This window comes from Epinephelus fuscoguttatus, linkage group LG18 (assembly GCF_011397635.1).
Source record: "Epinephelus fuscoguttatus linkage group LG18, E.fuscoguttatus.final_Chr_v1".
NCBI classification, from domain to species: Eukaryota; Metazoa; Chordata; class Actinopteri; order Perciformes; family Serranidae; genus Epinephelus; species Epinephelus fuscoguttatus.
In genome coordinates, this window is record NC_064769.1 from 38,446,815 (window position 1) to 38,472,104 (window position 25,290).

Here is a 25,290-nt window from a genome sequence, read left to right on the forward strand (position 1 = left end):
CCAGTGTGTGCTAGGGGCGGCACTTGGCGTGCATCACATGACGCGCCGCAGTGGCGCCGGTGTGTTTCCAGCTTTAGACAAACATCAATAAGATGTTCATTGGCTCCATTTGACCCTCAGCCATGAAGCCTTCGGCGCACAGAGCCATCTGGAGTCTGAATTGTCTGGAAACCACGGAAATACCACAATACAAAGGACAGTTATATTTATATGTTTTTGGACATTCTGGGCAAATATGTTGCACAAACTAGAAGACTAAAAGAACTTCATCCAAACGGTTGTGGAATTCCCTGTGAGTCACTGCGTTCTAACATAGTTTGACTCGTACTCACAGAAACCACATCTGTCAATACTGTGCTGCGAGTCTTTTTATGTGAGATGTATTTTCATGTTGGTTAGTTACAGCAGCAGCCGGTGTGGAGGAGTTGCTGTTTGCTCTCATTAAGGGCCGAGAGGAGCCGGCTTCTCACCTCAGAGCTCGGGGGAATGAAGTCGTCTTGTAAAATGTGACATTACATGAAGTGCATCTGCTTGAATATGCAGAGGGCCTCATTAATGGAGGTGTTCGTTAAGTGCCTTTCGAGTGCGCTCTGCTGCGCCATCATTTCAAGAACATGACATGAATTGTTCTTATTTTAATCCACTTTTGTGTCAGAGACTTTGTTTTAATTGCTATTTTATTTGATCATTCTTTTAGCTGATTGAATGCAGGTGTCTGTCAGAGCAGAAAAAACTCCGTGTTGCCAGTTTTCCAGGGCACAATAAAGAAACAGTTAAATTCCATCAGCCACCAAAATGCACTGCAGATAATAGAAACTGTTCATGTTCACAGCTGCTACATTTCACTAATATTTGCACAAAAACAAAATCATTTTGTGTGTATTGTAATTGAAGAGAATGATGGCTTTCATTTGCACCCTGATTAATGGAGTTTCCTGCTCTGTCTCAAAAATTCAGAGGTTTCCTGTGAGTAGTCGGACGACTGACGTGGAGGGTGAGTCAGTCAAATGTGAACACACTAACATGATTCACATACTTTTAGATTCAGACTCACACTGCCCAAGGACATCATCATCTCCGGTGTCCTTCACAAATAAACGGCTACAAATCCACCCAGAAATCACTGGAGACAAATGAACTCCTTCTAACTGCAGAACCTGCCTGAGAATCATCGCCTGTTAACACCTGATGTATCTCATTCACACGTTCTCCAAACGGAGCAATAAAAACGTCTGCAGAGCATTAGAGCCTCTACCACCATCCTTAATCATCTCACACAAATGCTCTGTCTGTGTGACTAATAATAAGACTTAATGAATACAGAGTGATGTTGTTGCTTCCAACTAGCGCTGATGAAGATTTAATTAAGATGCATTCATGACTGGTTCGTTTAATAACACCTGTAAAACTTGGTATGAAGATAGTTTTGAAAAGAGGCTCTCATCTTTTCTAACTGTCAGAGGTGGTCAAGGAGGTAGTCAACAACTCTCTGTGCTTCTGATCTGTAATGTTGACAGGAAGTGACCACCATGAGACGGCGTATCATCTCTAGTCAACGACTCTCTGTGCTTCTGATCTGTAATGTTGACAGGAAGTGACCACCATGAGACGGCGTATCATCTCTAGTCAACGACTCTCTGTGCTTCTGATCTGTAATGTTGACAGGAAGTGACCGCCATGAGACGGCGTATCATCTCTAGTCAACGACTCTCTGTGCTTCTGATCTGTAACGTCGACAGGAAGTGACCGCCATGAGATGGCGTATCATCTCTAGTCAACAACTCTCTGTGCTTCTGATCTGTAACGCTGACAGGAAGTGACCGCCATGAGATGGCGTATCATCTCTAGTCAACAACTCTCTGTGCTTCTGATCTGTAACGTCGACAGGAAGTGACCGCCATGAGATGGCGTATCATCTCTAGTCAACAACTCTCTGTGCTTCTGATCTGTAACGTCGACAGGAAGTGACCGCCATGAGATGGCGTATCATCTGGGTACCGCTGAAACTGATCATTTGACCTTTATTTGCAAAGTAAAGATTAATTATAGCTGTGAATAAATATTTCTTTTTGAATTGTGGCGGGGTAAAAGCATAAAAGGGGCAAGTAAGGTGTGTCAAACTGTACCTAGGAGCAGTACTCGAGTAGAAGTAGTCAGTATTCACATGTCAGAGCTTGTAGGAGACGATAAAAAGGACAAACTGAGGAGCCACAACAAGCTGACCTCTCAGCACTGATTTAAGAATGAACCAATGGGCACGAAGCTTACTGCTGGAACAAAACATCTCTTATGAGTACATATGTAGTACCTGCCTGCACACAGAGCACAATCTTGTGTGTGCCACATGTGAGCAGACCTCAGCACAATCGCACTGTTGTACGGCGTTGTGTCCACGGGCAACGAGGTCCTAATGCCACAGCTGACTCCTTGACCAGGAATGTCGAGTGTGCGGAGGCCTCCCACATTAAAATAGCCAGCATGTCCTGTCAGCACACCCTCACAGCGCACATGAGCGCCTAACAGCTGCCAAATTTACTGAGAGTGGGGGCGGAGGAGAAGTGAGGAGGAAGAGACCGGGCAGAGAGGAAGAAGAAGAAGAAGCAACAACAGGGGATCAGGACGAGGGGAGGAGGAAGATCAAATTACGAGTAGAGGAGTCTTCCTCCTCTACTCTCCCCCTTTCTGCTCCTCACACCAGACTCAGGAAGCAAGTTGAGCTGAATGTTTTCAGACAACACGTCCGTCTCATCCTCAGAGCGCTGAGGTGGTCACAGGCAGCAGACGGACCACGATGAACCAGCACAGCGTCCGGATTTCGCACCAGATTGAAGAACAGGCTCTGGTTGTGTTGGAGCTGTTTCCTGCAGACAGCTGCTGCGTCACGCCAAACTGTGTGTGTGTGTGTGTGTGTGTGTGTGTGTGTGTGTATGTGTGGACACCAACTGTAAAGCATATGCTCCTCATACTCTGCTGGAACTATCTGATTTTAAATTCCTGTTAGAGCTGAACAAACAATCAATCTGCAGATTATTTTCTTGATTTATGAGTAAATGTTTTCAAACTTTCAGAAACTGTGGGGAACGCCCATTTTGGCTTATTTTAATAGAATAATGACCCCAAACCCCAAAATATTAACTTTACCATTGTATATATGATCAGTGATTTGGGGCTGAGAAGTTTGGGGTAATTTACCTGAGTATTTCTATTTTCTGCCACTTGTATCTGTAGCCCCTTTTACACTGCCAGATTTTCAGCGAATTTTGCCGGCAAGCTGCGAGCGGATTGGCGAGTTGATCCAAGGTGTCCAATTTTCCCCCTCGTAGGGTAGACATATTGGTGGAACCCTTTTAGTTTAAACAGACCTAGGCACCCTTCCACAACGGGAGGAGCTGTTGATGACTTGTGGGAGGAGCTGTTGATGACGCTGCACGTGCGAGCCACTGGCGGTGGATAAACAGGAAACAGCTGATAGCAGGAATTAGCGAGCAGCTGGTAGCAAGAGGGAAACACAAACCTGACAGACACTGTAAAGATGAGCAACTGGGGAGACAAGGAATTGTGCGCCCTCCTTGTCCTCGCAAACGAAGAGGCCATTAACCGTCAGATGACGGGGACGGTGAAGAACGGGCCGACTTATGAGAGAATCACCGAAGGACTGACCAGCCGCGGCTTCCCTCCCACGTCACTGTTTACGTCACATGCTGAGCTACACGTTTTGTTACTTGCTCACGCCCCCCATTGCCCCGAAAAAGGCACATTCTGTATAAACAAAAGTAGGTAGGCGGCATTTTGCTGCACTCCTGATTTTGTTTTTATACTGCCAATGCTGAAAAAAGACTGATTGGGCTTTCCTGCAAATTTGCACAACTCCTGTCTAAAAAGAGCTAATGTATAAGGGAAAAGTGTGGATGTAGATTTTATATTTTTTCATTTTTATTTTAACTGATTTGTATTTTTGTAACATTTTTATCCTTTTTAGCACTCAATCACTTTTTGTCATTTTTCTTTGTCTTCTAATTGTTGAGCTGCTGTAACGTCTGAATTTCACCAGTATGGTATCGCATCTTAACGCATCTTATCAGATGTGAGTGATCATTTCACACCATATCATGTCATACTTTACCTTACCTTACCAGTTCGTATCGTATCGCATGTGACCATATGCTATCTGATCTTATCTTTTCGTACTGTACCGTACCTGATCTTAGCAGTTCGTATCGTATGATAGCATATCGTTTGTGACCGAATCCTATCTGATTTGATCGTTTCATTTAGATTCATACCGTACCGTACCTTATCGGTTTGTATTATATTGTATATCGGATGTGATCGTATCGTATTGCATCTTATCTGATCTGATTGTTTCGTACCGTACCGTACCATACCTGACATGACTGGACCAGACTGTGCCTTACCTTACCTTATCGGTTCATACCGTATCGTCTCTAATCTTATTGTTGTGTTTTGTTTTGTTTTGTATTGTATCATATCTTATATTACATTACATTTCTACTCCACTACATCTCAGAGGCAAATACTGTCCTTTGTACTCCACTACATTTGTCTGGCAGCTTTAGTTTAGGTTCTACATGACCGCAGAAAACAGAGGAAAGGGACTATGCCATTTGCTTCTGCTTGAGAGGGAAAAAGCCTACAACTACCAGAATTCACTGCGCTGCATCCGACCAATAAAAACTTAGACACAGGCACCAATATGATGGCTGGCTGGTAACAAACGATCTCATATTACAGTTAAATATAAAGATAAAATATGTTTCTGAAAGGATTTAAGAAGAGAAATAACCAACAAAGCAACAGAACCTTGGTTTATATTTGATCGGCGCTGCTTAGTTTTACTGTTTGATCTCAATAGTTTCAGCCTCTGTTTTTACAAAATAGGAAACAGTATGGCGCCCACTTCCTGTTCACAAACTCTTGTATTACAGCCAAGCAGCCAGCGCCGCCTAGTTTTACAATTAAATCTTAGTTTGAGGGAGGTGGGTCTCTTTCGATTTGCTTCTACACTCTGTGTGTCCGTGGCGGCACAAAAATGCGTCATCCTGCAGATTTGAGCTGCCAGTTGAGCAGGGAGACGTGGGCGACAGTTTAACAGAGGGAAGTTTACCATAGTTCATTTACACAAACTGCCCACATGATGATACAAAGCTGGTTGAAAATCTGCAACGTGTCTCTTTAATCTGCCAAAAACTCCCTCGACTAATCACTTAGTCACTGAAATAACAAAACTAGAATTAGCGCCCCGCCCACCAGTCCAGTGTCTCTGACAGTCTCCATCCAGGTCAGTGAAAACATGGATGCTTCACACACAGAAGATCTATACAATCAGCACAGTTTCAAGATTAGAGTCACCAATTCAGTATCTGACCAAATGTCTCCCCTTCTGTTCCTGAGATATGACGTTAAAACATGATGATGTCACAGTCAAGCTGACCTTTGACCTTTTGACCTTCATTATTTTATCCTGTTAGACATTTGTGTCAAGTTTGGTCAGAATTAGTGAATGAATTCTTGAGTTATGGCCAAAAACATATTCTGTGAGGTCACACTGGCCTTCACCTTTGACCTTTGACCAGGTGGATGTTTGTGCTAAATCAGAAGAAATTCCCACAAGACGTTCTTAAGATTTTTCATTTACAACAGCGGGATGGAGAACCCAAAAACATCATGCCCCTGGCCATGACTATCTCCTGCACGGAGGCATAAACATTCTTTAAATATTCTCTCAAAGTGTTCTTGAGATATCACGTTGACAAGAATGAAATGGATACAAGGTCACCGTGACCTTGACTTTTGATGACAAACATCTAATGCATTCATTCTCGAGTCCAAGTGAAAGTTTTTGCCACATTAAAAAAAGCACTCTTGAAAAATCACGAGACAGATGAGGTCACAATGACCTTGACCTTTGAGCACCAAACTACACTCACTCAGTTCATTCTGAGTCCAAGTGGATGTTTGTGTCAAATTTGAAAAAATTCCCTCAGTGTTACAAAATTCACGAAATGAGATGGAGAAAGATGCAACGTGACAGTGACCTTTGACCACCAAGTATCTAATCAGCTCATGAGTCCAAGTGATCGTTTTTACCAAATAAAGAAAGCATTCTTAAAAAATCATGTTCATGTGAATGAGACAGAGGTCACCCCAAAATATAATCAGGTCTTCCTAGAGTCAAAGTGGACATTTGTGCCAAATTTGGAAAAATTCCCTCAAGGCACTTTTGAGATCTCATGTTCACAAGAATGTCACAGACGCGGTCAAAGCGATCTTGACCTTTGACCGCCAAATTCTAATCAGTTTATCTCTGGCTAAAAGTGGATGTTTGTGCCAAAAAACATTCATCCCACATGATGCTTTTAAGATATTGTGTTAATGAGAATGAGACCGATGAGGTCACAACAACCTTGAAATCTGACTTATGAGCCCCAAAATCTAATCAGTTGTTCCGTGAGTCCAAATTTCCTCAAGGTGTTCCTGAAATTTCACGTCCACAAGAATGGGACGGATAGATAACCCAAAAACATAACGCCTACAGCCGCAGCTCTCACCAGCACGGAGACATAAAAACTAGAAACGATTATCAAAAGTTTTCAGAACGCGAGTGACGTCTTCAAATTCCTTAATTTTGTCTGAAGATATTTAATTTATTATCAAACGTTACACAGGAAAGCTGCAAATTTTCACACCTGCGAAACTGGAACCAAATCATGTGACTTTTTTTGCTTAGAAAATAACTGAAATAATTAATCAATTACAAATAGTTGGTGGCGCCGTCTGTTCACTAACTGATTAAAATCGACTCTTTGTTTCAGCCTTAATAATGGAAATAAGATTCGTAAATGCAAAACACGTGATCAGGTCAGAGACAATAAACATTAGCTCCATTTCAACCTGTTACAACATTAACATTAATACATATATTCAATATTATATCACTGACAGAGGACGTGATGAGTACTTTTACTCTTTAAGTACACCTTGTTGCCGATCAATGGTGGAAAGTAACTAAGTACATTTAATCAAATAGTGTACTTAACTGCAATTTTCAGGCACTTTTACTCTACGCGAGTATTTCCATTTTATGCTTCTTTAAACTCCTGCTGCACCACATTTTGGAGGTAAATATACTTTTTGCTGTACTGCATTACTTTGACAGCATTAGTAACTTTGCAGATTAACACAAGATATACCTTAACTGACATATTATTTATCTACTTGACACTTGCACATTATCATTTTACGTAATAAGTATTTTTACGTTTGGTGTTTTTACCAGAGTTTACAAAGACTGTACTTTTACTTTAATATTTATGTACCTTTGCTTAAATAAGATTTTAGACACAAGACTTCAACCTATATGAAAATAATATATAGATAATTCTAAAGCACAGTGGTTCTCACATGATTATCTCAATATTCAAATGGGTCTGTACAGAAAATAAGGAATGGATTTCAGTGTGTTGTGTGCACATATCTCCGAATAAAAATACAAATTCTCCCTAAGAAATATTTAATTTAAAAAACCTTCACAGGGAACCAATATGTCACCGTTTGTGCGTGGGAATTATAAGTGTGTGACACATCAAAGCTCTGCCAATGGATAACTTTACTGTACGGAGCAAATTACTTCAAAGCACCAGAGAAGACGACCGATAACCAAAAGACGAGAGCAAACCCTGTCAGTAGACAGCATCATGAAGCTATCTGTCTTTTTACTTTTATTGTCTTATGTCGTGATAAGAGTGCTAACACACGCTATAAAAGCTGTTGTGCACAGGTATAAATACAGGTGTGCCTTGAGATTTTGGCTCGCCCCTTGGTGTATCTTGGGCACAAACAGTTTGAAACCACTGGTGTAGCACAGTCACACAATCTGATCTCAAAATAATCTAAAATATCTGATTTTAAATTGACAGAAAATGAATCATCAGCAATTCTAATGATCGATTTATCAGTTTTACGCACGAATGACAGTTTCTGGCTCCGTCTTCTCAAATGTGAATATTTGCTTCCTTTCTTTAATGCTGGACAAAAACAAGACATAATCTCAGAGTTTAAGAACTTGTGATGAGCATTTTCACTTCTGTCTGACTGAGCGATGAATCAATGATGTTGCAGTCATGTCTAATAGGGCTCTACCGATACATCATGTGACCTGTGTCACATCTTAAATTGCACACCTGTTTCTGATGCCTCTTACACTCTGATGAAGACTCTCTAGTCAAAACGTGTTGGTGTATCCATGTATTAATGACAGATTTTTAACTTCAGTCAAATGTATTTTTGGACTGACTGTGCTATGGATTTTTACACTGAGTGAACTGGTCAGTCGTTTTTAATCTTTAAGTGACTCTTTGTCCCGTCCGTGAAGCTCAGCTGATGGCAGCACTCCCCGTTTGTCCTCATCATACATTGATAGTTTTAAACAAACAACATGGCAGCACTATCTGATGTCAAAATAAAATAAAATCACTGATTTTAAATTTACAGGAAATAAGATATCAGCAATTTTGACGATCAATTTATCGATTTTAAGCAAGAATGATAGTTTCTGGGTGTGCTCGTTTCCTTTGTTTATAAACTCAACATCTTTTGGTTTTGATCAGTCACTCGGACAAAAACAAGACATTGCCTCAGAGTTTGAAGGGATAGTGCACCCAAAAATGAAAATTCAGCCATTATCTACTCACCCATATGCCGAGGGAGGCTCAGGTGAAGTTTTAGAGTCCTCACATCACTTGCAGAGATCCAAGGGGAGAGGAGGTAGCAACACAACTCCACCTAATGGAGGCTGACGGCACCCCAGATTCAAACGTCCAAAAACACATAACTGAAACCACAAAATATCTCCATACTGCTCGTCCGTAGTGATCCAAGTGTCCTGAAGCCCCGACATAAAAAGTTGTTTGGAAAAACATCATTTGAACTCTGTTTTTAGCCTCATTGTAGCCTGTAGCTCTAACTGCCTCTCTGGGCACCGCGCTCACGTGTGCGTGTTTTTCCAAACAACTTTTTATGTTGGGGCTTCAGGACACTTGGATCACTACGGACGAGCAGTATGGAGATATTTTGTGGTTTCAATGATGTGTTTTTGGACGTTTGAATCTGGGGCGCCGTCAGCCTCCATTAGGTGGAGTTGTGTTGCTACCTCCTCTCCCCTTGGATCTCTGCAAGTGATGTGAGGACTCTAAAACTTCATCTGAGCCTCCCTCGGCATATGGGTGAGTAGATAATGGCTGAATTTTCATTTTTGGGTGCACTGTCCCTTTAAGAACTTGTGCCAGGCGTTTTCACTTCTGCCTGACTGAGCAATGAATCGCTAACAAAGATTATCCAAGTTGCAGCTTTAAACCAGTTCAATATGTTGCTGGAGCCCTGTGTGACATCTTTTTTAAATCCTCACGCTGACCTCTGAAGTGAAAGCACAATAATCCTGGTCTGGATTTGATATTGCTGGATTTCCCAGTAAGGATTTCTCCACCCCATCTCGGAGAATCACGCAACTTTAAGCAGATCGTGGACAAAAATACGACAGAAAATATGAAAGAACAAAATAAAAAAGTGACGACACAAGCAGATGCTGGTTGCTAGGGAACTATCTGGATAACCGATTAATCATTTCAGTTATTTATCAAGTAAATGAGACAAAAATTGCAGATTAACTTTGTTTAAAATGATTATAAAATTTGGGGGTTTTGGGCAGAAAAATAAGCAACAGTGACATTTTAACCAAAAGATTAATAAAAACAAATCAGATTCCATCAGCTGCTTCCTGTTCACATCCAGTAAATTAGGCTGCAATAATAAACTGATTATCTTTAAGGACGAATCATGAAATTAAAAATATACAGTCACAACATGGGTTATTGCATTTAAAGTAGTTTTAATTAAGGAAGTGTTATACTTTCACTCTAGGAAAAACAAAATGAAAAATAATCTGGAGGTTTGAGTCACAACTTTGTTTTAAGAAATTAACCTTTTCTTTTATTTTTAAGTCTTGAAATTCCTTTACACAATACAATTTCCTTTGTAAGTATTTCAAAATATCTTTTGCTGGTTTGTTCAGTAATATTTATTTTTTTACCTATAAGTAGAATCTCATTTCAATATAGTTCTCTTTTGAAAACAAAAACAAAACAAAACGAAAAGACATCCATCAATGTGTTTCTGTCCAGGGTCTTCACGTGTTGGAAGATGTTACGTCAGAAAAAAGGCCCGTGGCTGGTTGAGGCGGCCGTCAGTCCGGCTCTGACCGCAACAGAGAGGCTGATGGGAAAACTCATCAGTGACGCTCTGCAGTCCGGCAGAGCTGGAAGGTCAGAGAAGCTTCACTGTGTCTGATGCGGCGCTCCCGTCTGAATGCCAGATATTTGGACCCTTGTAGTGGCATGTGGGAGCAAATGAGCATTTAAAGTCTTGTGTATAGATCTGTATGTCCCTGATGGTGGCGGTGGTGGCGGTGGGGGGGCACTAAAGACAGTCCTCTCCCCAAGCTGCTGTTCTCAAACACCAGGGATGCTCTGGCGTGAGGAAAGTGAATCTTCCAGGAAACAATGTGAATTATGCTTTGAAAATATCGCTAAGATTGTATGTATAACATAAAACCCAGCTGATCCGCTCTGTTATTGACTACTGGAGTCAAAGCTTTAGTTTAGTCCACAAGGCCCTTGTTTTTTGGGCTTAAAGATAATCCTCTCAGTAACTTCCCCCTAATATTTTGGGTAATCTTTTCGATTCACTGCTGCTGCTGCTGCTGCTGCAGGGCTCCGTGCTGTCTGACAGCTCTGATATCTCCCATGCAAAAACATCCACAGAGTGACGGCAGCTCTCTATACATTCCTCTCGAGGTTCATCTGACCGACTTGCAAAAAAATCCCACAATCTGCCCACCGAGGAGAGACCTGGACCGGAACAGGAATACAATGGATGCTAGTTTCTCCCTCCTTAAACCAGGAGCAAGGAAAACATCTTAAACAGGTTGACTCCTCACGCTTTAAATATAGACTATGTTGCAAATAGGAAAGCATTCATTGGCTTCGTTTCTAGTTATAAAAACCAATCTGCTGGTTTTAGTAGGCTCTCTCTCTCCTCTTTTATATTTTTTGTTTTTACAATAAAGCACTCTTTTTTCCCCAGTGAGACACAAACCTCACCGACACATTTAGTCCACTTTTTTTCACTTGCAGAGATTCACACAATCACTCCAACCCTCACCCCTACACGCTTTTAGGATAATACACCAATGACCCCCTGCACATGTACTTTGTTTAACGCCACGATACTTTAGTAGGCTATTACAGCACGATTTGTCATGCACATCCTGCTTTTTTTTCTTCTTCTTTTATGCAAAAATACCCCTATGCTGCAGAGCTGTCACGTTAAGTGGACTAACAGCTGGTTTCATTCCATCAGTCGTCATCCACGTCGTCGCCCTCGGACTCGTCTCTCCTCTCGTACATCTTATCCCGCTGCCTCTCCTGGATCTCCTTCATCTCCTCCGCGTATCTGCTGAACGCTCCCCCGAACTTGCTCCACGCTTTGAAGGGGATGGTGATAGAGTTCCTGTAGCTGGGCTTCACCTCGCTCACCCGCAGGAACACTCCGTATTTGTTGGACCCGACGTCGAAGAAGAACCGCTTGGAGTCCACCATGATGGAGGTGCCCTCGGGGAGCTCGCTGTAGCCCCCGGCGGCAGAGCCTCCGACCAGCTCCTCGTCGTCTCCCCCGTAGTCATCTATGAGCTTAGCGAGGGCGTCTCTGAACTCTATGAGCCCCTGGGCCGGAAGGGCTATGGTCTGACCGGACAGCATGCCGCCCGCAGGCCCCCCGACTCCGAAGCCCGGTCCCCGGTTGACGGTCTGCCGGATCCGCAGGAACCTCCCCCGCTGGTTCTCCTTCAAGTCCAGGTAGTACTTGCGGTTTTCCCGGACGAGGAACTCGCTCTTGAGGGCTCGCCTGGGCCCGCCGTCCTCCCCCACGGTGGCCTGGGCTATCTGCTCCGGACTGCTAGGCCCCAGCTGGGCGTAGTGCTCGATGAAATCCCCGAGGTAGTCACGGAACTCCGCCGCAACTGACAGGGAGAGGGTCAAACGACTTTTGGAGCCCCCGGCCCCCACCTCGGCGATCTTGATGAACCTGCCCTTGCTGTTCTGCTTCACGTCCAGGTAGAAGCGCTTGTTCTGGATGTCCAGGCGCTTGGACGCCAGCTCCTGGGTCTCCTGGTCCCGCTGGAAGTGCTGGAAGCCGCCTCCGCCTCCTCCCCCGCTGCTGCCGCCGCGCTCACTCCCGCTGTCGCCATCCGCCATCTTCAGCTCCACCATTCGGCTTCTGCCCCCTCTCTCCTGCTCCTGCTCCGCCAGCGCGCGCCCCCTTCACGCTCATTTTGGGTGTACTTCAGGGAGCGCTCTGATTGGCCCGGCCGGCTGCCACTTCTGGAGATTCACACGGTTACCGCCTCCTGATTGGTCCGTTGACTTTATCCGTCACGCAAACATGTAAAAATCCCTCCGCAGCCATTGGTTCACTCTGAGGTTCCGTTTGCGTACTTGTCCTCCAACATGTCCTCCTCTGGTTATGAAATCTTTTTGTTTTTATGACATAATATGTTAAAATATTAGGTTGTTTTTTTATTTTTGGCTTCAGCTGGTTAAATGTGTCGACACACTTTGTTTTTCTCCACAAAGTCAAAGCGGAAAGAAATCTGGAAAGATGTCAGGGCCGTGTTTTTAAATGAGCAAAATAGTTTTGTGACCCACTGCAAGTTGATTTATTGACCAATACTTAATAATAATATCCTCTATTGTCATCTAGTATCACCAGTGGATAAAGAATATGTATGACTTGAGTACCAAAAGTAAAAATACTCTCTTTGCAGAAACTGTTTGATTTTATTTTAGATGATATTATTGCATAATTAACATGCAGGCTTAAATGCTGGTGCAGATAGAGCTTTGAACCCTGAGCAGACTGGTGTGATTCATTTAAAAACATGGGGGAAAAGGCACTGAGCAACTTGGAAAGAAATGCCCCACAAATAAAAAATAAAATTAAATTAAAAAATAAAAAACTAGGGCAAACTATATGTATGATTATTATTATTATTACATTTTAAAATTATGTCACAGACATATTAATTACTTTATATTAGTTGTACTTCTTTTTATTCTATTTTTTGTATTTTTCATTTATTTATTTTTTCTACTGTATAATTTATTGTATGTGCTTAATTTTTTTCTTCTTTTATTATTAATTATTTGTCAATTAGCAATATTTATTTATTAAATTATCCATCTATTTATTTATTTCAATATTCACGTTGTGTCTGTTGTACGTAATTTCATTTCATTGTTTGTATTTTATCAATTATTTATATTTCTTCTATTATATAATTTATTGCATATATCTATTTTTTTCTTTTTTTTTAGTGATTTGTCAGTGGGCAATATTTCTTCATTTAATTATCTATTTATTTAAATACTTACTTTGTATTTGTTGTACTTTTTTATAATTTGTAATTTATTTATTTATTCTATTAAATTATTTACTGAATATATTTAATTTTCTTTTTTCTTTTTCTTTTTTAGTTATTTGTCAATACACAATATTTACTAAATTTATTAATATATTAACTTATTTTTATAGTTTTTCTCTATTTATTTGTTTTTTATTTGGGGGACTTGGACTCAGCAGTTCATATTTTTATTCATTTATTTATTTATTTAAATATCAACTTTGTGTTTGTTGTACTTTTTATTTTATTTTTTGTTATTTATTTATTTTTTCTATTATATAATTTATTGTATGTATTTAATTTGTTTTTTATTATTTGTCAATTAGCAATAATTATTTATTTAAATTCATTTAAATATTAACCTATTTTCATTGTTTTTTTTATTTTTATTTGTATACTTTTTTATTTGGGGGACTTACACTCAGCAGTTCATATTTTTATTTATTTATTTATTTTATTTTTACTTATTTTCTTGTTTTTAATTTTCTCTTTTTACTATTTTTTTGCTAATTTTGGGTCATTTCTTCTTTTGTTGCTCATTGCCTTCTTCCCATGTTTTTTTTTTAAGAAATCAAGGCAATTTGCTGAGGTTTTTAATACACAGTTGTGTAGTTAAATCAACAATAATACATCATATTTTAAAAGCCAGTGGTGGAATAAGTCCTTAAATCTTTAACTTCAATAAAAGTAACTTAAATACTTTGGTTTAAGTAAAAGTCTTGCATTCAGAATCCTATTTTAGTCAGTAAGTATCAAAATATGCTTAAAACGCCAACAGCAAAATACTCATTATGCAGAATGGCCCATTTCAGAATAACTATAATTATATTATTGGATTATAACTATTGACATATTCATGTGTCTGTCACTTTAATGTTGTAGCTGGTAAAGATGGAGCGCACTCTATCTGCTGGGTAGCTTGCTGAGTTTTATCTTAATTGATAATATTACAATATAATTTATTACTTGATCATATTTTAGATTATTGATCTAAATTACCACCTGCAGCATTATCATTGTAGTACCTATTTCTGTCCACAGGTGGCAGCAGCACCTGTGAGCTCACGGATGAAACCACAGAGCTGGAGAGTTGTTTCATTTCATACACCCTCTTGTTGTGTTGTGTTGATTTCATGCACACACATGTTTATGTTGTTTATGTTTATGCTGGACAGGTTGGTGATGAAAAGCAGGATTCACTCCTGCAGAGAGAGTCAAAGTATTTGTGCACAGTGGCGTGCAGTGAGAGTTTTACAGGAGAAATACTGAAGTCATGAGTCAAAGGAGAACGTTTGGAGCCACCGACCAGACTTTATACAATTATCTTATCAATATTATTATTTTTTAAATCACAACATTTCTCATTTTATACTAAATTAACTGTTGATGTATCTTCTCTGTAAATGTCATCTCCCTACGTTTTAGTCTGAATCTTGTTTCAAAGTCGTCTCTTTAATTTATTTAATTTCTGCCTGAAAACAGAATTTTATGTTTGAAGAATAGACTCAGTCTGCACTGTAGCTCCTCCTGGTGTCAGTAAACCCACTAAATATACATTTTATTTATTTATTTTTTGCCTTACAACATCAAAGTCTGAGACATTTAGTCTAGATACTATACATTTAGTGAAAAATATTAAAATCTGTCTGCTTTTAAACACTCTGTCATTAAACCCACTAAAATATTTTAATATTTTTTCTATGTACTTTATTTTATTATTGTTGTTGCTGTTATCATTCATTTACTTTTTAATTAAACTTTATTTATTTATTTGCCTAAAACATTAAATTCTGAGACATTTAATCTGAAAAATATTCAAATCTGTCTGCTTTAAAACTCCTCTTTGTGTCATTAAACCTAATACAGTATTTTTTCTGTGTATTTTATTTCATATTTTTTATTTTATTTTATTGTTGTTATTGCTAAGCCATTAAATTCTCATTATCAGTCTTGCTGGTGTGTCATTAAACCCACTGAATTCCCTGAAATATTCCCAGGAACATGACATCAGTGTTGTCAGCGGTTGCCACAGGAACACTTGTGAAACGTGTGATTTCTCAGTAATTGTGCAACATGAAGCTGAAATCTGAATCCAGTGACTGAGACTCTGAGGAAAACACATTAAACTGAAACGATTTCACTTTGGTCTGAACCTGGAACAGGGGCTGCACAAAACATTTGGAAATTTGGGATTTTAAAGCAGAATAAAGTTGTGTTTAAAACATGAATCTATACCCCAAAAGAGGACAAATAGTCCTGGTTATTCTCAGTGATAATCTGTCTTTTTACTGAAATTAAAATTAATAAATTGTGTTGTTTTGGTTGGAGCACAACTCCAGCACAAGCTAAGCACAACTCTTAATTTTAAACACTTTTTTTTACATTTAGTCAAGGCCACAGGTTTCGTTTCAACACTGGGGAGGACACATGTGAAGCAGTGGAGTTTGAGGGTCCTCTGTTGGAGCAAACATGTAATTTTCTGGATTATGTTGAATTTTTACGCAACAATTTGCCGTCAATTTAAGACGCGTTTAATGTTGTCAAAATAAAAGTCCTCTGCTGCTTTCATGTCTTTATTGTGGAGGGGGGTGGGACTGCACATGTTTTAAATATTGATGTTCAAGTACAAGAAAAAGTATGTGTGTAAAATGCACTTGAAGTGAAAAGAAGGTCAGTTGTAAACAAAGATGGAAAGAGTATTTGAATATTCTACTCAAGGGCCTGAAAGAAATGTAACTTAAGTACAGCATCTGCCTAAAGGACTAAAATACTGCATAAAATACTGTACTGTAACAAATACTGTTACTTTAGATAAAATTTACTCAAGTACAAGTAAAAGCATGAGTGTAAAAATGTACTTAAAGTAAAAAGTAGGTCTGTTATAATGAAGGATGGAAACAGTACAAAAATATTGTACTCAAGGACTTGACAGAAATGTAACTCGAGTTAAAGTACTTGCCTAAAGTAAAAAGTAGGTAAATGAAATCTATTCTCAGTAACTGTCACATTTTAAAAGATAACGGAGGTTAAATTAAAGAACATGTACTGAATACAATGTGTTAAATGTCAGCGTAGTCACACAACAGTGGAAAACATCAGAACCAAAGTCAGATGAACTCTGCAGCCTCTTCACACAACTCATTACCAACAATAAATAAACAACCACCGTCCTCAGCCTCACAAGAAGTGACCGGACATCAAATATAACCGACGACTGGACACCACAGCGTCCAGCACGCTATTGTCCCGGCCATCACCATCCCAGTGCCCCAGCAGACCAACATCAGCTCCCTGAATGAATACAGACCAGTCGCACTGACACCCATCACTTCATAGTGCCTTGAAAAACTAGTCCTGGGGCACATCAGATCCACCCTCTCCCCACCTTAACCAGGACTTATATGTGTGTATCAGACCCTACACATGTGGCCTACGCTGTTGTGAGCATTTATACTCGTGCGGCAGTGTGTCTGTGTCACTCTGCAGTTACACCTCCACAACACTGGGTGGTGGAGGTTTCTGTGAAGTGCTGTGAAGTTTAGTTGATTCAAAACACACAGTAAACACACATTAAACACACATTAACACACATTAAACATGGCTTAATAGAGACAGTCTCAAACACAAATCAGATTCACTATAACTCGCAGCATTCACAGACAAACACTTGTCTTTATCTGGACACATTTTCCCCACAAATACAACATGCTAATGTTATTAGCACAAGCCTATGGCATTTTACATTGTATAAATTAGCCTAGCAGCTAGCAGACTTTGCCTCTGCTCATATGAAGCCAGGGACAACAGCAACATGTAACAATGGTAACGTTACAAAATTCAGCTCCATTACAGCTCACAAGGTTCACTGACAAAACAGCTGTCTTATACTAAACACGCTTTCCAAACAAATGCAACATGCTAACGTTATTAGCACAAGCCTATGGCATTTTACATTGTATAAATTAGCCTAGCAGCTAGCAGAGATTTGCTCTGCTCATATTTCAGCCAGGATAAATCACACACAGTGTGTGGAGGCTTTATTGTCTTCACAATTTATTGTTTCTTATCTGTGAAATTAAAGTAAATCAAAGCTTTGTTTCCACTGAGGGAAATGGTTTCAGCTCACAGAGACAGACAGGAGGTCTGCGTCACTGTGACACTGTGGAGTTTCATGTCTGAGGAGGTGCACGTCAGGCTACGGCGTAGGCTCTAGCTACAGCGCTGATTCAATGCAGAAGTATAAATTCCGCCTTAGACCAGCACCAGTATACATACAGGGCAAACAGATCCACTGAGGACACCATAAATACAGCCCTTCATACTGCTTTAACACACCTGGAGCAGAAGGGGACGTACATCAGGATGCTGTTTGTGGATTACAGCTCTGCTTTTAACACTACTGCCCCCTGCTGGCAGCTCAGGAAACTACAGGACCTTGGTCTCACTGACCAACTGTGACTGAGGTTCAGCACTGGTGATCTGAACCAGTCAGTGGCAAAAAAAAAGCACTTTTAATACGCAAACTTATACGGGACGTATTTGCCGCCGTTACCATTTTAGCTCGTTTCGCGGCTCCCCGCTGCATCCGCCTCCCCCAGTACTGAACCAATTTTAGAACAAGTTGTACCCATGGATCATACGCACACATACACATGGGGAAATAGGGCCCAGGTTGAAAAATACCAAAGTTATCTTTTAAAGGTAGGATCTGGAGGATTTTCTAACAAAACAAAATATAGACATATACAAATGAAATCCTGCTTCATCATCACCTATGGGCTTCTACTCATGTGTGGTGGTGACTCTGTTTGCAGAGCTCCTGCCCTTTAACTGTATTTTGATGTTTCTGTGAGCTCGGACCACTTCTGGGCGGAGATTTCCCCAGCCAATGAGAGAGCACAGGTGCCGTGCCCGAGCGTGCACCAGCGCGTGCCTTGCCTGAACCTCTTCAGTGAAGCCTTCTTCCGTGCCTCCGGGCTCCGTACACCTGGGAGAGTTGAGCCTGATAGGAGGGGCCAAATTTGAATGTGTGTTTACAAACAGCAACTGGAAAATCGTCCAGACCCTACCTTTAAGGACTTCCTCAGCAACCACCCACACACTGTGACACACAGCCCTTACACCTCCCTGAGTCTGACCCTCTGCACAGGAGCACCACAAGGCTGTGTGTTAAGCCCCCACGACTGCACACCTTCACACCGCACAAATACAATCATAGAATTCACTGACAACACAACAGCGGTGGGACTCATCTCGAACAACGATGAGACATATGCACATTATCTTGTCCTTATTATAGCACCTCACTGATCACATATTCATTTTCGGATTAAGCCACGCCCAAACTCCAAGTTCAAACTCCACCCATTCCGAGTACATCTATGGATACAGATGGTTTAGATGGTTGAACAGATACAGATACAGGTGTATGTCTAGACCTAGTTTATTCTTATTCTTATAATCAGATCCTACTGATCCCAAAGAGCTGGAGAGATATAAAAAACACACACCAAACTGTATCAGCTCCACACACACATATAGGTTTTACACAACTGTATTACACACACGCACACAACTCCACATTGCCTAGCAACATACAGTGTGAGCAACCATCAGAGGGGGCGTGTAGTTGTACTCACCTGTCCGAGCGTCATCATGTGAGTCTCGTGCACTGCGCAGTCCTCCTCCTTCTGCTCCAGGGACAGCTTCACCGCTCCTCATCCTCAAAGTGTGACCAGTCCGCTCAGCCTCTCTGTCCCAGTATGACCAGTGAAACCAGTATAAACAGTCCACACACCTCACTGCACGTCACAGCTCCTCACTGACGGCAGGAAGTAGGCTACCTGGTTAATCCACCTGAAGGATCCAGCACGAGCCGCTCCTCACTCTGCACGTTGGTCAGCTCCGGAAGACACCTGTTGGTGACGCAATATCACGGGTGTGTTTGATTGGTGTCACTGAGCGTGCCCGCCGGCTGCAGCATGACGTCACTGCTTCATTAACCCTTTGATTTGAGCAACCAAAGAAGAAATGAGCCTGAAAATCAGCAAGAAATTAGTAAAACAATAATAATAATAATAATAATGATAATAATAAAGTTAAAAACAAACAAGAGAATGGTCTAAAGGAGTGTCTAAAAATTATAATAATTGTAACATAAACTTAAAATGTAATAATAATAATGATAATATTATTAATAATAACAATAATAATAATTACAAATAAAGTTTTCTCTTGTTTTTTTAAATAATAATTTTCTTAAGATTTTTTTTGCCATTTGTAGGACATTTCTTACCTAATTAAAAGAAAATAAATAAGTAAATATGTATTTTTAAAAAAAATTAATAAAAAAAGTTAATATCAGAAAACTGTACAGTAGTTTAAAAAAATAACAAATTAAATAAAAAAAAATACAATTAAATAAAACAGACAAAAAGTAAATATTTAATGATATTTAAATAATGGAACTGCTGCGTGCAAGTCCTCCAAATAGTAAAAAATCTAACACATAGAAAAAAATAAAATAAATAAATAAATATTTTTTTCTAAATAACTCAGTTACATTTTCAGAGGGTTTTTATGTGCTGGTTTCAGTTTTGCAAATATCACAGAGAAATTAAATAGACATTTTTATTGTGCTTTAAGTTTTGTGAGGTATGAATTTAATTTTACTTCTTAGGAAATAAAAAATATCAATAGCACAATGAAGAAATATTCAGTTACAAGTTCAATCCAAAATCCTGTGGTAAAAGCACAAAAGTAGCAGCAAAATATGTTTTAAATATCAAAAGTACGCATTCTGCAGAAAGTTGCCCCCTGTGAGTGTCAACATTAAGACTTATTTTATTGTTAGATCAGTAATACTAATACATATTTTTTAGATGTAGTGTAGTAATAAGTACAATATATCCCTCTGAGATGTGGTGGGGTAGACGTATAAGGTGGCAGAAAATGAAAATACTCAAGTAAAGTACAAGTACCTCAAAATATTTAGTGTATTTGGTCACATCCCATCCCTGTGAAAAGACAGGGCGTCCTGAACGTCAACAACCAACACACCCAGGGTACCTTGGACGTCATATGTGGACGTGGAAAGTCCATGACCAAACGTGGACATGTGACGAGGTCACAGTGAGGATGTGGTGTGGTTGATATAAAGATCGAGTGCAGGGTTTTCTGCCTCTTGCTGGCTTGTTTGCTGCACATTTTCCTCCCTGCTTGACGCTCACAGAGGCAACAGAGGGAGCAGGCCTCTCTGCTGAGGTGACATCAGCAGCACCTTCCCCACCTGCTCATGGTGCATCCAGGACAACTTGGAAAAACCAGCTCTGACTTGCTGAAATGAGTTGAACGACTGTCAGACTCAATTTACAGAATGCAAAAGTACAGAGGACACTGAGGACAGACACAGCAGATGCAGGGGACATGTACCCCACATACTCCAGCATCCACTACGCCCCTGGACAGGACTGAGTACGTGCAGCTCACTTGTTCCAGATATGACAAATAAAAACACACCAGATGACCTGTAGAGTTTAATAATGATTTTATTTTAGCGATCTGATTTCACATAACAAACACAAATCAAATAAAACACTTCATAGATTCAGATTTAAATATTTCCAAACTATACACACACACATTAATCACATTATTGCACACCACCCTGTTTGATTCAAGCTTCACAGCGGTCACCATGTTTCTACTTATATTTCTGTCAGCACCGATTCTATCAGGATAACAGGAATAAAAATCAGTCTCATTTTGTCTGAGAGAATATCACAGCAGCTGAATCAGTAGTACTGAGGGTACGTTGGGTAAACACATGTCCAGGATCAGTAGTACTGAGGGTACGTTGGGTAAACACATGTCCAGGATCAGTAGTACTGAGGGTACGTTAGGTATACACATGTCCAGGATCAGTAGTACTGAGGGTACGTTAGGTATACACATGTCCAGGATCAGTAGTACTGAGGGTACGTTAGGTAAACACATGTCCAGGATCAGTAGTACTGAGGGTATGTTAGGTATACACATGTCCAGGATCAGTAGTACTGAGGGTACGTTGGGTAAACACATGTCCAGGATCAGTAGTACTGAGGGTACGTTGGGTAAACACATGTCCAGGATCAGTAGTACTGAGGGTACGTTGGGTAAACACATGTCCAGGATCAGTAGTACTGAGGGTACGTTGGGTAAACACATGTCCAGGATCAGTAGTACTGAGGGTACGTTGGGTAAACACATGTCCAGGATCAGTAGTACTGAGGGTACGTTGGGTAAACACATGTCCAGGATCAGTAGTACTGAGGGTACGTTAGGTATACACATGTCCAGGATCAGTAGTACTGAGGGTACGTTGGGTAAACACATGTCCAGGATCAGTAGTACTGAGGGTACGTTGGGTAAACACATGTCCAGGATCAGTAGTACTGAGGGTACGTTGGGTAGGAGGCCATGAGTGGAGAGGAGGTGGAGGGCAGCATGACTCCTGGGAGGCTGCTGTACTGGTAGAAGGAGTCCAGGGGCAGTGAGGGGACGCTGGGCAGAGGGGAGCTGTACTGCAGGCTGTGTGGGTGGATGTAGGAGGCAGCGGCCGGACCGTCCTGTGCTGCTGCTGCTGCTGCTGCTGCTGAGTGGTACCTGGGGTAGGGCCCCGGCCTGTAGCCTTGCAGCTCGGGGTAATGCATGAACTGAGAGGCCACGTTTGCTTGGCAGGCGTGAGCCAGGGCGTCCTGCACCGTCCTCTTCAGCTTCATCCGCCTGTTCTGGAACCAGTTTCTGATCTGAGGAGAAGAAAAGACAAAGTCTCATGAGACAAAGTTTTCACTGCAGAATATTAACATTTCTCTCAGGGCTGAAGACAAGATATTATTGGGGAAATCATAAATGTGATCAATCAATAAATAAAATATTTCTTTAAAAAAACAACTTAATTTAGAAATTTAAAAAATCCACAAAATGAAATCAGTCCTTGACCCCCAAATAACAACAGTAATAAATCACCAACAAATAACTAGAATTAAAAAGAAAAAAAAATAATTTAAAGATGCAAATAAAAACAAGAAAATTATATAGTAGGAAAAAAATGAAATTATAAAAATACAATGAAACCTGTAAGAGTTGTAAAAATTGTACTGCTAAGTCCATCCAAGTCCCAAATATAATAAAAAAAACAAACAACTACATAGAAACTACATAAAAAAATGAATAATTAAAAAAAAAAATATATATATATATATACACACACACAAATAAATCATTTACATTAACTTAAAATAAAATGAGAAAAACTGTGATAAAAGAAGAAAGAAGAAATTTGTAAAGTAGTAATAAAAAAAATTTATAATAAAAACAATTCAATACAAAAAAACAAAAAGTACATTTTTAATAAAATCCATTATATGGAATTGCTGAGTCCAATCTAATAAATATATTTTAAAAATTGATAAAATTAATAAATAAGTAAATCTATCAGTTAAACTGAATACACAAATAAATTGCTAACTAACAAACAGCTCAAAATAAAATAAGAAACAATAATTAAATGAATGAATACAGGAAAATTGTATAGTGGTGGGAAAAAAATTTAATAATACAAATAACATTAAATACAACAGCCAAAAAGAAAATATTAAATAAAAATTAAACAAAAAAATAAAAGTATGGACTTCTGAGTCGAAGTTAAATTAAATTAAATTAAATTAAATTAAATTAAATCAAAAATACTGTAAGCAGCTTATGAAATACCCTGTAGATTTTTATTTGGAGCAGACACATTTTTTAAATTGAGTCATAAAAACCCAGAGGTCATGACCCCAGTAAACACACATCAGTGTACTGATTATGATAAATTGATAAGTCATGTGGGGCTGTTACCTGTTTGTCAGACAGGTTGAGCCTCTTGCAGAGCTCCGCCTTGTCCTGTGTTCCCAGGTAAGCGTTCCTCTTGAAGGCCTTCTCCAGGCTGCTGATTTGCTCCGCCGTGAAGGCCGTGCGAGGCCTCCTCCCTGATGGAGGGGACGCAGGGGAGGTGGAGGTGCAGTCAGCAGGGGCTGAAGGGGAGAAGGAGTGACCTCCTTCACTCTCGTAACCGGACGTCTCCTCCTCCGTCCCGCTGCTGAAACCTGCCTCAGTCCCTGCAGAGAGGAACAAAGAGGACGTCTTGTTAGACTGATGGAAACATTCACAACACATTTCATAAACTCTGAGTGTGTTTCCATTGTCGTTAATTTGTTAAGTAACTAAGGCTGCTGTGAAAGTAGAAACTGGCAGGTGAAGAAGACACTTGACTTTAATTTCACAGACAGGAAACAATAAATTGTGAAGACAATAAAGCCTTCACTAAAATAGAGCAGAAGAAATCTCTGCTAGCTGCTAGGCTAATTTATACAATGTAAAATGCCATAGGCTTGTGCTAATAACGTTAGCATGTTGTATTTGTGGGGAAAATGTGTCCAGATAAAGACAAGTGTTTGTCTGTGAATGCTGTGAGTTATAGTGAAGCTGATTTGTGTTTGAGACTGTCTCTATGAAGCCATGTTTAATGTGTGTTTAATGTGTGTTTTTAATCAACTAAACTTTACAGCACTTCACAGAAACCCCACCGCTGACTGGTGTTTCAGAGCTGTAACTGCACAGTGACACAGACACACCACCACCAAGCATTATGTAAAGTGTAGCCTCAGCATAAAGCTGGCACCAAGTAAAAATCCTCCCTCACTGCGAGGGCACTTTAGCAGCAGCTTCTACCTTTATGCAGTGTTTTTGTGACATCACAACTCCACACAAGTCCTTACGGCTCGTTCAAACACAGTTTCTCAATGAACTGTGTGTGTTTCTCTTTGGACTGAGTTTTTTTTTTTGCGTTATTTCTGCTGCACCTGAACCTGATTTATTATGATTAAGACATTTATAAAATGTGCCTCTTCACATACGTGATCTTTTATCTGCTTAAAGAGATTCAAAGTGTATTTTAAAAGCTGATGAAACAGATTATGTGTGAGATCTTAATTTTTACAGTAACTTTAACTTTCAGATAAATATGGAAGAGTGCAGTCATTTTCCCTGTGATGTAGTGAAGCAGAAAGATAGTGGCATAAATTAGGAATACTCCAGTAAAGTGAAGGTACTGTGAATAAGTCTGGACTCACCTTGGTTACTGTGAGAGGTCTGGTGCTGCAGGGAGCTCAGGCTGAACCCATCCAGGCCCTGGCTCCTGGCTTCTTGCTGCTCTGGTACATTCTCAGACTTCTGTCTGCAGTAAAAACCCGGCAGACTCTCTGAATGAGTCCCACAGGCAGCAGGTCCAGGTCCAGAGGCCGAGACCGTCTCTGTCCCTGCAGGCTGCTGGCTGCTCTGAGCCATCCACTCGATGGAGAAGTGTCCTCTCATGGCTGTGAAGTGTTAGAGTAAATCCTTTGGTTTCAAAGTGGAGATTTAAAAGTTGTGTCCAAAGAGCAGGAGGTGGTGTGCTGGTCTGTCCTGGTCCTGCTGCTTGGAGGGTTTGAACTGCCCCCTCATCACAGCCTGTGAGTATTTATAGGGAGCATCAAACTCCCTGAGACCTGAGATCAAAGCAGACGTCCTCCCGTCCGTCCCACCCTCCCTCCTTTAGTTTTCACAACTGGAGTAATTAAGACGTCTCATTCAGTCTCAGTGAGGCTGTTACAGTGAGGCTCCAGTGAGTCTGGGAGGACCCCCCCCACCCCCCCACCACCACCTCCTCCTCCTCCTCCTTCCTGCCTCCAAAAAAAAGA

The 25,290-nt window shown here is 40.3% G+C and overlaps 2 protein-coding genes across 2 annotated transcripts; both read right to left on the bottom strand.

The window, feature by feature from the left end:
* Nucleotides 1-9,880: 9,880 nt before the first annotated feature.
* Nucleotides 9,881-12,392, bottom strand: purbb (purine-rich element binding protein Bb). Its single transcript, XM_049604488.1, has one exon. The coding sequence runs from the start codon at nucleotides 12,339-12,341 to the stop codon at nucleotides 11,430-11,432; it is 912 nt and encodes a 303-aa protein (XP_049460445.1). The 5' UTR covers nucleotides 12,342-12,392; the 3' UTR covers nucleotides 9,881-11,429.
* A 9,511-nt stretch (nucleotides 12,393-21,903) lies between these two features.
* ved (ventrally expressed dharma/bozozok antagonist) lies at nucleotides 21,904-24,925 on the bottom strand. The gene is made up of 3 exons (XM_049604491.1): nucleotides 24,685-24,925; nucleotides 23,411-23,670; nucleotides 21,904-22,317 (listed from the first exon to the last, which is right to left on the bottom strand). The coding sequence occupies exons 1-3, from the start codon at nucleotides 24,923-24,925 to the stop codon at nucleotides 21,955-21,957; spliced, it is 864 nt and encodes a 287-aa protein (XP_049460448.1). The 3' UTR covers nucleotides 21,904-21,954.
* Between the last annotated feature and the right edge of the window lie 365 nt (nucleotides 24,926-25,290).